The 12,500-nt window shown below is 45.9% G+C and overlaps 2 protein-coding genes across 3 annotated transcripts in view; one reads left to right on the top strand and one right to left on the bottom strand.

Moving 5' to 3' along the window:
- The window catches only part of jkamp (jnk1/mapk8 associated membrane protein), a 10,358-nt gene extending 6,868 nt beyond the window's left edge, over positions 1 to 3,490 (top strand). The window contains exons 5-8 of one of the 2 annotated variants that reach the window (XR_015109870.1): positions 162 to 343; positions 1,227 to 1,303; positions 1,752 to 2,034; positions 2,149 to 3,490. Coding sequence is in view for 1 of the 2 variants with exons in the window: in XM_086183295.1 (XP_086039421.1) it covers positions 162 to 343; positions 1,227 to 1,303; positions 1,752 to 1,970 (478 nt within the window). In the remaining variant the exon portion in view is untranslated. Of the gene's footprint in view, positions 1 to 161; positions 344 to 1,226; positions 1,304 to 1,751 lie in introns of both variants that reach the window. The other variant, XM_086183295.1, reaches the window with a different exon arrangement.
- Positions 3,491 to 8,836: 5,346 nt separating this feature from the next.
- Positions 8,837 to 12,500, bottom strand: part of fam241a (family with sequence similarity 241 member A) — a 6,553-nt gene continuing 2,889 nt past the window's right edge. Inside the window, exon 2 of the mRNA XM_086183296.1 lies at positions 8,837 to 10,315. Coding sequence (XP_086039422.1) covers positions 10,019 to 10,315 — 297 coding nt within the window. The 3' untranslated portion in view covers positions 8,837 to 10,018. The remainder of the gene's footprint in view (positions 10,316 to 12,500) is intronic.

Raw genomic sequence — 12,500 nt, 5'->3', positions numbered from 1 at the left:
TACTCCGGAAAATACGGTATGTGTATATATATATATTTATTTTTTTTGTCCTTTCCCAGTGTTGACCAGGTTCATCAGATGGAAGAGCAGAACGTGAACCCTCTCTGGCGGCTTGTGTCTCTGTTCTCTGTCAGTGACCCTGTCACTCCTTGTCCCCTCAGCTACACCATAGTTTTGATCTACTATGCCTTCTGTCTGGTGCTGATGATGCTGCTGCGCCCTCTGCTGGTGAAGAAGATGGCCTGCGGTCTGGGTAAATCGGACCGCTTTAGGAGTGTCTATGCTGCCCTGTACTTCTTCCCCATCCTCACCGTGCTGCAGGCTGTGGGAGGAGGCCTGCTCTGTGAGTACATCCTGCTGGTTCCTAGCCCACAGGCCTGGAGTCCTCTGGTTCTGACTGGGGATCCACTATCATTGCTGCCTAGAACAGTTCGACTCCGGCCGCTGACTCTGACACTCCTACACTTGCATCCATGCATTTTCCTTTGCCTGGTCGGATGTTTTTGTTGGGGACCTGCTGTTATTTATTTTTGCTGATTCCTACTTCCTGTCTCACAATTATGCTTGAAATTTGTTTTTATACCAACAGAAAATACTACTCTTACAGTCTCCCCCTAATTGCACTAGGTTACTGGATGTGCTCTTAAAGTACTCTAAATAACTGAATAAATAAAACGTCCTCCTACTGGAAGAGGAACAGTGAATGTCTCCTGAACATGAGCTGCTGTGTGTCAGCTGTGGCTGATGAGCAGCAGGAGTGGAGGGCAGGAGAGGCTGCAGCCTGGTCCTGGGCTTGGAGCTCTGCCTACTAGCATTAGTTGCTTCCCTTCGTTAACTTCCTCCAGCTTGGCTGCTGGAGTTGGAAGGGTCATTAGTTTTTGGTCATTGTGGCTCCCTGTTGGTTATTTTGGTTTTACATGTTTTACAAATTCCAAGTTTGACCCTGAATTTCCACCAGTCTTCAGTGGTACCCATCCCATGATTCCCAGATTCAGAATCCCTGGTCTGGTTTATGAAACAGAACCCTCCAATATGTGGTCAGACAGGCCAAACCTGAATTAAACCCAGGAAGTTAGAACCTGGACAGGCTCCCTTCTCAGTCGCGCTAACAGTACTGCTGCATAGCCATGTGCTACACAGACGGACTGCAGTGAGCTTGTCTTGTTTCCATTTTTTTACAGTGAGGGAGTGTAATTGCAGCTCTGAGATCAGTTTGTGTGTTTCAGATTATGCGTTTCCCTACATCATACTGGTCCTGTCTCTGGTCACGCTGGCGGTTTACATGTCTGCCTCAGAGATCCAGGTAAGAGTAGTTTTATACTTGCAACTTTTCAGTTTACTTAAGAAAGTAATAATGATTATTAATGTATGACATCCGTGTTTGTATGTGCCGGGCTGTCATCTAATACGTACCTTCACCTCTGAAGATCAGTCTGAACGAGTGTTTCGTGTCGTTGTTGAAGTGGTGGAACGTGTTTATGTACTGCAATTTGTGGCACAGTGTGGCTTTGGCTAACAAATGAATGCTGATTTGAGTTGAAAGTTACTACAAAAAAGAAATCATGATAGTTTGTAATTTTAAATCTACTTGGCTGGATGGGCAACGCCCCTTTTTACAATATTGTTTTTCCTCAATTGTGAGTCCAATGTGCAATAAAGCTCTTTGGTGCCCCTTGTGGTAAATGTTGGACTGATACTGTGGACAACCTTTGATTGCCATCAACACCGACCTGTTGCCTCTGTGTCTTCAGTCTTTTAGGAGCCTGGTAGCGAAGAAGAAGCGCCTGGTGGTGCTGTTCAGCCACTGGCTGCTTCACGCATACGGTATCGTTTCCATCTCCCGCCTGGACAAGCTGGAGCAGGACCTGCCTCTGCTGGCCCTGGTTCCTGGTCCAGCCCTTTTCTACATCGCCACGGCCAAGTTCACCGAGCCCAGTCGCATCCTGTCAGAGGGAGGCAACGGACACTGAGCCGGCTCACCATGAACTGCATGTCTCTCATTGCTACATCTAATATTTCTGCCTCCATCTCGAGGTGAACAGTAACATATTGATGACATCATGCGCCTGTCGGCATGGCTGCTCGTTGGAGTTGATAGTTTTACACAACTAAACGTGATGGGGTGAAAAAGTTTTTTTTTTCCTCCAGGTGGAATTCCATCTATGATGACCAGGTTCGATAGACACGGATCACGTTCTTTCAATATGTCATCATGTTGCTATGTTGCCATGCTCAAAGATCTTGGGTCTGCACCACCAAGAATGATGGCTGCGCCCACTGTCAGAGTTGTGCTGTAACCTGGCCTGGTCGCCGTGGTAACAGAGACTGAACTGATCAGTTGCGTTTTCTTATTGTTTTCCTCAGCAATTTAAATCTCAGCAAGGTGTTACTGCCACCAAATGATCACTAGCCAATCACCTGCTTGGTGTTGAGTGATATTCCAATACATGTGCAAATATTTATATTGCTCAGTTTTTCTGTCACACCAATTTGTCCAGTAACAACCCTGCAAATCTCAAGTTGAATCTCATCGATAAACAGCATCAAATAATGAAGGCACGGATTTTTTTCTGCTTGCAGCTGATAGAATTCCTGCCAACACAAAATATGTGTAATAATACATGCAATATTCAACCCGTAGGGTTCATTTGAAGAACTCTGCCTCTAATGGTGCCAGTTGGGATTTGGTGGGGAGATTCTGATGAACTGGCTTGGTCATAGACCTGTCTGGGTGGGGCACTGTAGTCCTGGTTCTGTAACTGGCAGCACATTGGTACGTTGTCTTAATAAACAGTAGTTCGATGGGCCTGATCCGACTGAAGTGCACCTGATCCACATCTGGGCATGTTGGTATTAAACATGAGCCCCTCTAGTGTTTGAGACCTGGAACGTTTTGTTCATGTGTTATAGTATTATTACATTTGAAGATGAGCTCTGGAACTGCGTATGAAGAAAGATGTTTGCTGAGAGGACTGGGATCCTGCTCGGCTGTCTGAACGTCACTTCACTTAAAACTTGTGTTCATCCATGGAAACATTTATGATGACAAATATTGAAAGTTGAGTTCCACGTTGTTGGTTTTGGGTAGGAAAGTCTGGACTGGACTGGTGTACTAGGACTACTAGTGGTAGGAGGTGTCAGCCTGAGGCTCTGCAGGTCTACAGCCTCCTCCTCCAGCAGCATCAGTCAGGGATCTGGAAGGTGTACCAGTACTACTAGTGGTTGTACTACTAGTATCAGTACTACTAGTGGTAGGAGGTGTCAGCCTGAGGCTCTGCAGGTCTGCAGCCTCCTCCTCCAGCAGCATCAGTCAGGGATCTGGAAGGTGTACCAGTACTACTAGTGGTTGTACTACTAGTATCAGTACTACTAGTGGTAGGAGGTGTCAGCCTGAGGCTCTGCAGGTCTGCAGCCGCCTCCTCCAGCAGCATCAGTCAGGGATCTGGGAGTTGTAACAGTACTACTAGTGGTTGTACTACTAGTACCAGTACTACTAGTACCAGTACTACTAGTGGTAGGAGGTGTGAGCCTGAGGCTCTGCAGGTCTGCAGCTTCCTCTATCCGCAGCATTAGTCAGAAATCTGGGAGGTGTACTAGTACTACTTGTGGTAATACTACTACTACCAGTACTGCTAGTGGTAGTACTACTAGGACCAGTACTAGTAGTGGTAGGAGGTGTCAGCCTGAGGCTCTGCAGGTCTGCAGCCTCCTCCTCCAGCAGCATCAGTCAGGGATCTGGGAGGTGAGAAGCACCAGGACTCAGAGGAAGAAGTCCAGTTAGTGACCTGCAGCTGTGAGACAGGAAGGAGGGCAGGAAGAGGGAGAAGCCCAGTGCATCATGGGAGATCCCCGCCAGTCCTGGCCTATAGCAGCAGAGCAAGGGGGCGGGGCTAACCTGAGCCCCCCTGTCAACTTTATCAACAAGGAAAGTTTGATTTCATTGTACTTCAGAGTTTCATAACATGTTTGCCAAAGCTACCAAATCATCTGAAACATTGCATTTATGTTTAAAATCTACTTTTTGGAACACTTAATTGGTTAGTGCCACCAAAATGAAAAGTTATGTTTTGAGTGAAACTGGTCACAATGGGAGCACTCAACATCACAGCTCACAATTACGATTCAACCAGTGGTCACAAAGTATTTCCATTGAGATCAGGAGTAACTTTGCATAACTCTGAGTGATATTTTCATGGAGCGTTGTGTAACTTCCTGTCACCACATTTGATCCAATTGAGGGAGAAAACTTCACTGTGTTTAAATTGTTGTGCTGGTGTTAGTTAGTGCTAGTGCTGGTGTTAGTTAGTGCTCGTGCTGGTGTTAGTTAGTGCTCGTGCTGGTGTTAGTTAGTGCTAGTGCTGGTGTTAGTTAGTGCTAGTGCTGGTGTTAGTGTAAGTGCTAGTATTAGTGCTGGTGTTTGTGCTGGTGTTAGTGTTAGTGCTGTTATTAGTGCTGGTGTTGGTGTAAGTGCTAGTACTAGTGCTGGTGTTAGTGTAAGTGCTAGTACTAGTGTTGGTGTAAGTGCTAGTACTAGTGCTGGTGTTAGTGTAAGTGCTAGTACTAGTGTTGGTGTAAGTGCTAGTGCTGGTGTTGGTGTAAGTGCTATTATTAGTGCTGGTGTTAGTGCTAGTATTAGTGCTGGTGTTAGTGCTAGTGTTAGTGCTGGTGTTAGTGCTAGTATTAGTGCTGGTGTTAGTGCTGGTATTACTGCTGGTATCAGTGCTAGTATTAGTGCTGGTATCAGTGCTAGTATTAGTGCTTGTATTAGTGTTAGTGCTGGTGTTAGTGCTGGTGTTAGTATTAGTGTTAGTATTAGTGCTGGTATCAGTGCTAGTATTAGTGCTGGTGTTAGTATTAGTGCTGGTGTTAATGGTAGTATTAGTGCTGGTGTTAGTATTAGTGCTGGTGTTAGTGCTGGTATTAGTGTTAGTATTAGTGTTAGTATTAGTGCTGGTATTAGTGCTGGTGTTAGTGCTGGTATCAGTGCTAGTATTAGTGCTGGTGTTAGTATTAGTGCTGGTGTTAGTGCTGGTATTAGTGCTAGTATTAGTGCTGGTATTAGTGCTGGTATCAGTGCTAGTATTAGTGCTTGTATTAGTGCTAGTGTTAGTGCTGGTGTTGGTATTAGTGCTGGTGTTAGTGCTGGTATTAGTGTTAGTATTAGTGCTGGTATTAGTAATAGTATCAGTGCTGGTATTAGTGCTGGTGTTAGTATTAGTGCTGGTGTTAGTGCTGGTATTAGTGTTAGTATTAGTGCTGGTGTTAGTGCTAGTATTAGTGCTGGTGTTAGTGCTGGTATTAGTGTTAGTATTAGTGCTGGTGTTAGTGCTGGTATTAGTGCTGGTGTTAGTGCTGGTATCAGTGCTAGTATTAGTGCTGGTGTTAGTGTTAGTGCTGGTATTAGTGCTGGTGTTAGTGCTGGTATCAGTGCTGGTATTAGTATTAGTGCTGGTGTTAGTGCTGGTATTAGTGCTGGTGTTAGTGCTAGTATTAGTGCTGGTGTTAGTGCTGGTATCAGTGCTAGTATTAGTGCTGGTGTTAGTATTAGTGCTGGTGTTAGTGTTAGTATTAGTGCTGGTGTTAGTGCTAGTATTAGTGCTAGTATTAGTGCTGGTGTTAGTATTAGTGCTGGTGTTAGTGCTAGTATTAGTGCTGGTGTTAGTATTAGTGCTGGTGTTAGTGCTGGTATCAGTGCTAGTATTAGTGCTGGTGTTAGTATTAGTGCTGGTGTTAGTGTTAGTGCTGGTGTTAGTGCTAGTATTAGTGCTGGTGTTAGTATTAGTGCTGGTGTTAGTGCTGGTATCAGTGCTAGTATTAGTGCTGGTGTTAGTATTAGTGCTGGTGTTAGTGTTAGTATTAGTGCTGGTGTTCGTGCTAGTATTCGTGCTGTGTTAGTGCTAGTATTAGTGCTGGTGTTAGTGCTGGTATCAGTGCTAGTATTAGTGCTGGTGTTAGTGCTGGTATCAGTGCTAGTATTAGTGCTGGTGTTAGTGCTGGTATCAGTGCTAGTATTAGTGCTGGTGTTAGTGCTGGTATCAGTGCTAGTATTAGTGCTGGTGTTAGTGCTGGTATCAGTGCTAGTATTAGTGCTGGTATCAGTGCTAGTATTAGTGCTGGTGTTAGTATTAGTGCTGGTGTTAGTATTAGTGCTGGTGTTAGTGCTAGTATTAGTGCTGGTGTTAGTATTAGTGCTGGTGTTCGTGCTAGTATTCGTGCTGTGTTCGTGCTAGTGTTAGTGCGAGTGCTCATGTCAGTTGGCGCTAGCATTAGCATTAGTGTTTGGAGGGAGTGTGTTTGTATTCCATGTTACGTTGTTGAACTTACCTGCATGAATTGGTACATACACAAAGTACAATAAAATCTATCTCCCGTGTTCATTGCTCCTGATGGCTGCTCTGATCATATCCTCGTGTGTGTTGCAGGAAAACCTCCTCCACGCCACAGGTGTGCCTCCCACGTTATTGTATGACATGAAATGTGTCTGTGTACTTGTGTGGATGCTCAGCTATGGAGACGGTATACAGTCTTCTGAGGATGAAAACACAACACACACATGTAGCACAAGAAATACTTTATAAATGTGATCACGCAGTAAAATGGTAGGTAGGAAGAAAAGAAACCTGTTGTTACTCCAACATTACGAGGAAGTTATGTGAGGCTTGTTAAAGCTCCTATTAACTCCTGTTGACAACCAGCTGCAGACATCAGAAAACAATGATGAACATGACTCAATACAATATGGTGTAGTAATGACATCTTAATGTATAAAATATCACAAAAAATATACAATTTTAACTTTATAGAAGCCTCATATTTCAACTCTCACAAGCAAATGATACATTTAGTGACAAGAAAACCAGCAGGAAACCTGTTAAACATTTACCAAAGTTCGACTTTGACTCTTGACCGGCATCAAATCAGAAAAGTTTAAATGATTAAAACTCTTTGTTTGTTGCCTACAGCTGGTTGTGCCATCATGTTCTCTGTGATTGACAGCAGCGCCCCTGAGTGTTTACATTTGCTCCATGCAAGGTGTAATTAGGTGTTCAGCATGTTGCTCAAGGACACTTTGACAAGGTCACCGGGAGAAGTGACAATCAAAACAGTGACGTGTTGGCTGCTCGGTGGAGCCATGCAACTACGTCCTTCACCAGTGACATCTGCCATGACTGCATGACGCAATGAATGAAAATCACCGGAAAAAGACAACAGCTTGTTCTGACAATACTAAATATTAGAATAAAAGCGTCTGCAGTGAAACCCCTCAATGTTGGGGAGAATTCACAAGTTACAAGTTTAATGAAGATGTGATGTTGGTCTGTAGTTGGTAGAACTTCTGGATCCAGGGTTGCTTTTTTGAGGAGGGGTCTAACTACTACCACTTTAAAGGACTGTGGGACAGAACCAGATACCAGCGCCACATTGATCATATCTAAGAGGGAGGGGCTAACGAGGGGAGAGAGTCTTGGAGCAGCTTAGTTGGGATGGGGTCTAGGAGACAGGTGGAGGTTTAGAGGAGGACATTATTGTACTGAGCTCATGAAGGCTGATGGGAGAAACACTATCCAAGTGTGTGTCTGGTCCTCTAGCTGCCTCTAAGGTTCTGGGTTCTAGGGGCCATGTTGTCAGCTGATGGCAGGAGAAGAAGTTTCTCTCTAATCAGGAGAATTTTGTCATTAAAGAAGTCCATGAACTCTTTGCTGCCCAGGGAAACAGGACTACTTGGTTCAGTAGAGCTGTGGCTCTCTGTCAGTCTGGCTCCAGGACTGAAGAGGAACCTGGGTTGTTCTTGTGTTCCTCTATTAGTGCTGAGTAGTCGGCTGCTCTGGTTCTACCAAGGGCTTTCTTCTAGGTTCTAAGGCCATCTTGCCAGACTATGTGTGATATTTTGGTTCAATTTATCAAAAAACATCTCTGGCTTGTCAGTTAGAAACCTGTGTGTCTAATTTGCATTGCAGTATTAGGAGGTTCACTATTACTGCTTCCTAGGTGGCGCTGTCAACATTCTTTACCACTCAGAGTTTCAATGATGCCTGTATCTCAATAAGTTGTAGTACCATTCATCCCTCCCTCCATGTTCCCCCTCTCCTCCTGTTGAGGGTGGTGGGGGTGGAGCCTATCCCAGCAGCCTCCCCCCTGGACAGGTCACCAGTCCATGGCAGGGCCAACACATAGAGACAGACAACCATTGGCTCTCCCAGCCACGCCTACGGTCAATTTAGAGTCTGGATTAACCTGGTCCCTCTTGATGTCTTTGGACTGTGGAGGAAGCTGGAGTACCAGAGAGAACCCAGCAGGAACAGGGAGAACATGGAGACTCACCCAGAAAGACCCCGTGCTGCAGCCGGGGCTCCACCCTCAACCTTCTTGCTGGGGGGCCACAGTGAGGACCACTGCTCCACCCACAACCTTCTTGATGGGGGGCCACAGTGAGGACCACTGCTCCACTGTGCTGGTCTTGTAATACCAATACAGTAAAAATGGAAAACATTTCTTTTACCAGTCTGGTTCTAGAACAGACTGGAACTACATATTTTTCCATGACTATATAGAGAATCATGAACTGGTGAGAAAAGAACCACCAAATATTCTCATTTCATGGACAGAGCTGATTTCAATCCATCAAATTGCTGATTTGGTTGCTGAGGGGTACGACCACTACTCACCACAGCTGAAATGGTGCAGCCCATGGGGTGTTCCAGTGCCCAACCCCCCAACCCTTGATACTGTGGGCCTGAACCCTCCCAGGAGCCTCCTCCACTGACAGACATCTGGGTCCACTGGTGAGGAAGGTGAAGATCAGGTGGATCCTGCCCACATCACTGAGCCGTGCGACCAGAGGACTCGGACCACCCAACCGCCAATGAGGCGCGTGTAGGGACACGCTTGTGAATGATTCACCGAAACAAGGCTCACCTTTAATATGACACACTTTAATCCATTTAGATTATACACGTCCTGTTGTATACATTTGCATCTCAGTGCATTAAAACAACAATGGCAATTCAGCCAGAGGAGGCTGCGACATCAGAAGTACAGCAGAACATGGCTGAGAGGCTCGTGTGAGCAACGACTCCAGCGTCTCCTCCGGAGTGTGACTCAGTGGAGACGTTTCGCCAACATTCTTAACAAGTGCAGGTGCGGTTAATAATGTTCAGGGACCCTTAACATTCGGTTCAAATGGAGGGTCATGAAATCCTCCATCTTCCCCTTTTCTTTTTCACATTTAACTTTCAGTGACCCATCAGTGCCTGTGAGAGTAAAGGTAAAGAACCCTGGGAAGGCTTTCACATGGAGAACATCCTGGCCTTTACTAAGAAACCTCAACTCAGGAAATGAGATGGTCTTTGGTCCCCAAGAGGACTAGAGGTCCTGGTAAGGTAGGTGTTCTCACACACATTGGTTATTTCCAATTTGCAGGGGGTTGGCGTGTTATCTTGTTTCAGTTGGCGTCCATGTTTGTTTGGGTCAAGTCAAATCTGATAGTTTCTCTGCTATAGACTTCCTGAACGGTCTCGCTAAAAAAATCATCAGTCCTGCATTTCACCTGAATGGTCTGATGAGGGCGCTCTCACACAATCACTGGAACCATTAAATCTGGGACCTCCCATGTGTCTGAGCATCCTGCGACTGTGCTCCCCCACCTGGGGAGAAACGCACTCATTGCAGGTTCCACTGTTGCACCGTCTCCCCACACGGTGAAAGGCCACTGCTGGAGCAACAACAATCATGATTCTACTAAGGATAATTAGTCCAAGCCTGCAGGAGCTGCACTGCATCCGTCTACGCATCATCCCTGCTGAGTACGTGAACACCACATCAGCATCCTGGATTCATGTGACTGAAACATGCTCCTGTTGCCCTGAATCAACTGAACAGTGTGAAGATGTGCTTTGGGCCCCTGTCCAGCAGAGGGCAACGGCCCAACAGCTGCCAAGCCTCATCGTCATCCTCATTACCGCCCCTGGAAACAAACAAGCTCCGTTCCAGACATAAACCAGTCCTGCATGTGTCAGCATTACTTCTGGATGTAGATAATGATGATGCACAGGGTTCCCACCAGTCCCAGCGCCTGGATGCCCAAGAACCACAACAGCAGCCAGAAGAACACAATCACCACTGGTTCCACTATCTTGTCCCCAAAGTACATCTGGCTGAAGCCCATCCTCCGTAGACACTTGTTCAGCATCCCAAACAGAGTCCCCATCCGCTCACAGTCATCCAGCTGGGGCTCCCTTGGCCCGGGATGTTCTGGGGGTGGCCACCTGGTGCTGGGATCACTGGAGCGCTGTGATCGGGTCCTACTGCCGTCACCCTGGAGACAAAGTTCAGGACAGGTCACCTTTCATTTGTCACATGCTGAGTTGTTGATTTTCCTCCTCATCACAAACATGTTGTAGGATTTCTGCAGTATCAATTGTCTGCCGACTGGGATTAACATCTGCAGCCGCCCAGTTCCTACCTGGAATCAATATTCGTCCTTAAGTGACTGAATCACGAGTGGTCAGCACATACACACCTTCATGGTTTCAGTGAAACTGTGTTTTAAGCGAGTTTACCTGTGATGGTTTGTTTAAAGCTCAGCAGTTTTTGGCCTCTTCTGACCTGTAACTGCTGCTCCAGTGTCAGGTACTCGTGTTCGAATGCCGAAGCATCACCTCATGAGGTACAAGTATCCTCCTCCATACCTCTCGGACCTCCTACATATCAACTTTCCTACCCAGTCTCTCAGGTCTGCCTCCTCCATCAGCCTGACCATCCCCCCAGCCCGTCTGTCCACCATGGGGGCGAGGGCCTTCAGCCGCTGTGCCCCTCACCTCTGGAACTCCCTCCCCCCGATATCAGGAATATAGACTCCATTACCCTCTTCAAGTCCCACCTCAAAACCCATCTGTTTAAGCTCGCTTTCAGTCTTGAATTGTTCCTTTGTTAAGGTGTCCTGCTGCTACTCTGTCCTTGGACTTGTTTTTATTCTACAATGTTTTCATTTGTATTGCTCCTATTTTTATTTTAATGTGCGGCAACCCTGAGTGCCTTGAAAGGCGCCTTACAAATAAAATGCATCATCATCATTATTATTATTATTTTATATATGGGGTTTGCACACCGAGTGATACCAGCTTTTTAATGAAAGGTTTTACCAGTGATGTCAAGGTGTCCTGATGCCCATATATGGGCGTGCTCCCTGCATGCACACAGCCCTACACCCGCCTCTCTCCCTGCTCGGCTTCAGAAGTTTTACTGCTGTTCCCTACAAAGTGTAACATGGTGCACGCGAAAAAAAAAATCGGAGGACGACTGCATCTATACAGTCATCCTCCGATTTTTTCATTTAGTGATGAAATAAATGCATGTTGTCAAATTTGTGTATTAGCTTTATGTGACCAACAATTGAAAGAATGACAACAATACAAAATTAAATATATATATATATATATATTTCTGGGGTATTTTATTGATGGAGTTCCAAAAAAGGCCAAGTTCAAAATTATTCATACCCCTGACAATATTTCAACAAACGTGCCAAATGTGGTCATTTTTGTCCAATAATTCCTTCAAGATGTCACAATGGAATAAAACCTTTTATTTAACATTATTGGCCAAATGCTAAAGTGAGAAAAGACATCTTTCCAGAAGAGTCTAAATAGTGGGAAGTGTTCAGGTCGTTGTCCATGTGGTCATCATGGTCAGAAGAAGGAGCTCAGTGAGGACCTACGTCAGCGTCGTGTTCGTACCCACAGTGAAGGAAAGGGTTACAAGGCCATGTCCAAGCAGTATGGTGTCCCTGTCTCAACCGTCCAGAGCATCAACAAGCACAAGAGCTTCAACACTGTCAGAAACCTCAGTGGGCGTGGCCGAAAGCGTAAGGTGTCCCCCAAACTTGCCAGGAAAATCTGGCGAGAGCTCAACACCAACCCCCGGACCACAACCAAGGCCCTAATTCAAAGACTTGAGCAGACAGGGACAAAGGTGTCACGGTCCACCATTGAGCGAGTTTTGCACAGAGGAGGTCTCCATGGACGTAAACCTCAGAAGATGCCGCTGCTCAGGAAAAAACATCTGGTAGCTCGCCTGGCCTTTTATAGAGGTCATCTGAAGCAAGAGCCCAGCTTTTGGTCCACCATCCTGTGGTCTGATGAGACAAAGCTGGAGTTATTTGTCCACATGGATACTCAGTATGTCTGGAGGAAGGAAGGAGAAGCTATAGACCAAAGAACACTGCCCACTGTCAAGTATGGCGGTGGAAGCACGATGCTATGGGATGTTTCTCTTCCAGTGCACAGGGAATCTCGTCAAGGTCCAAGGTACCATGAAAAAGGAGGATTACATCAGGATACTTGATGAACACGTCAAGGAATCTGCTGTGAAACTCCAGCTTGGCCAAAACTGGATGTACCAGCAAGATAATGATCCTCAACACACTGCCAAGGTCGTGAAGAAATTGTCCAAGGACAATGACATCAATGTCCTGGAGTAGCCAAGTCAAAGTCCTGACCTCA

Source organism: Aulostomus chinensis, chromosome 17, assembly GCF_037954235.1.
Source record: "Aulostomus chinensis isolate RoL2024-O1b breed Wild chromosome 17, RoL_Achi_v1.0, whole genome shotgun sequence".
In the NCBI taxonomy this organism is placed as follows: Eukaryota; Metazoa; Chordata; class Actinopteri; order Syngnathiformes; family Aulostomidae; genus Aulostomus; species Aulostomus chinensis.
The sequence above is the reverse complement of the archived record's forward strand: the minus strand, read 5'-3'. Positions and strand labels throughout refer to the sequence as shown.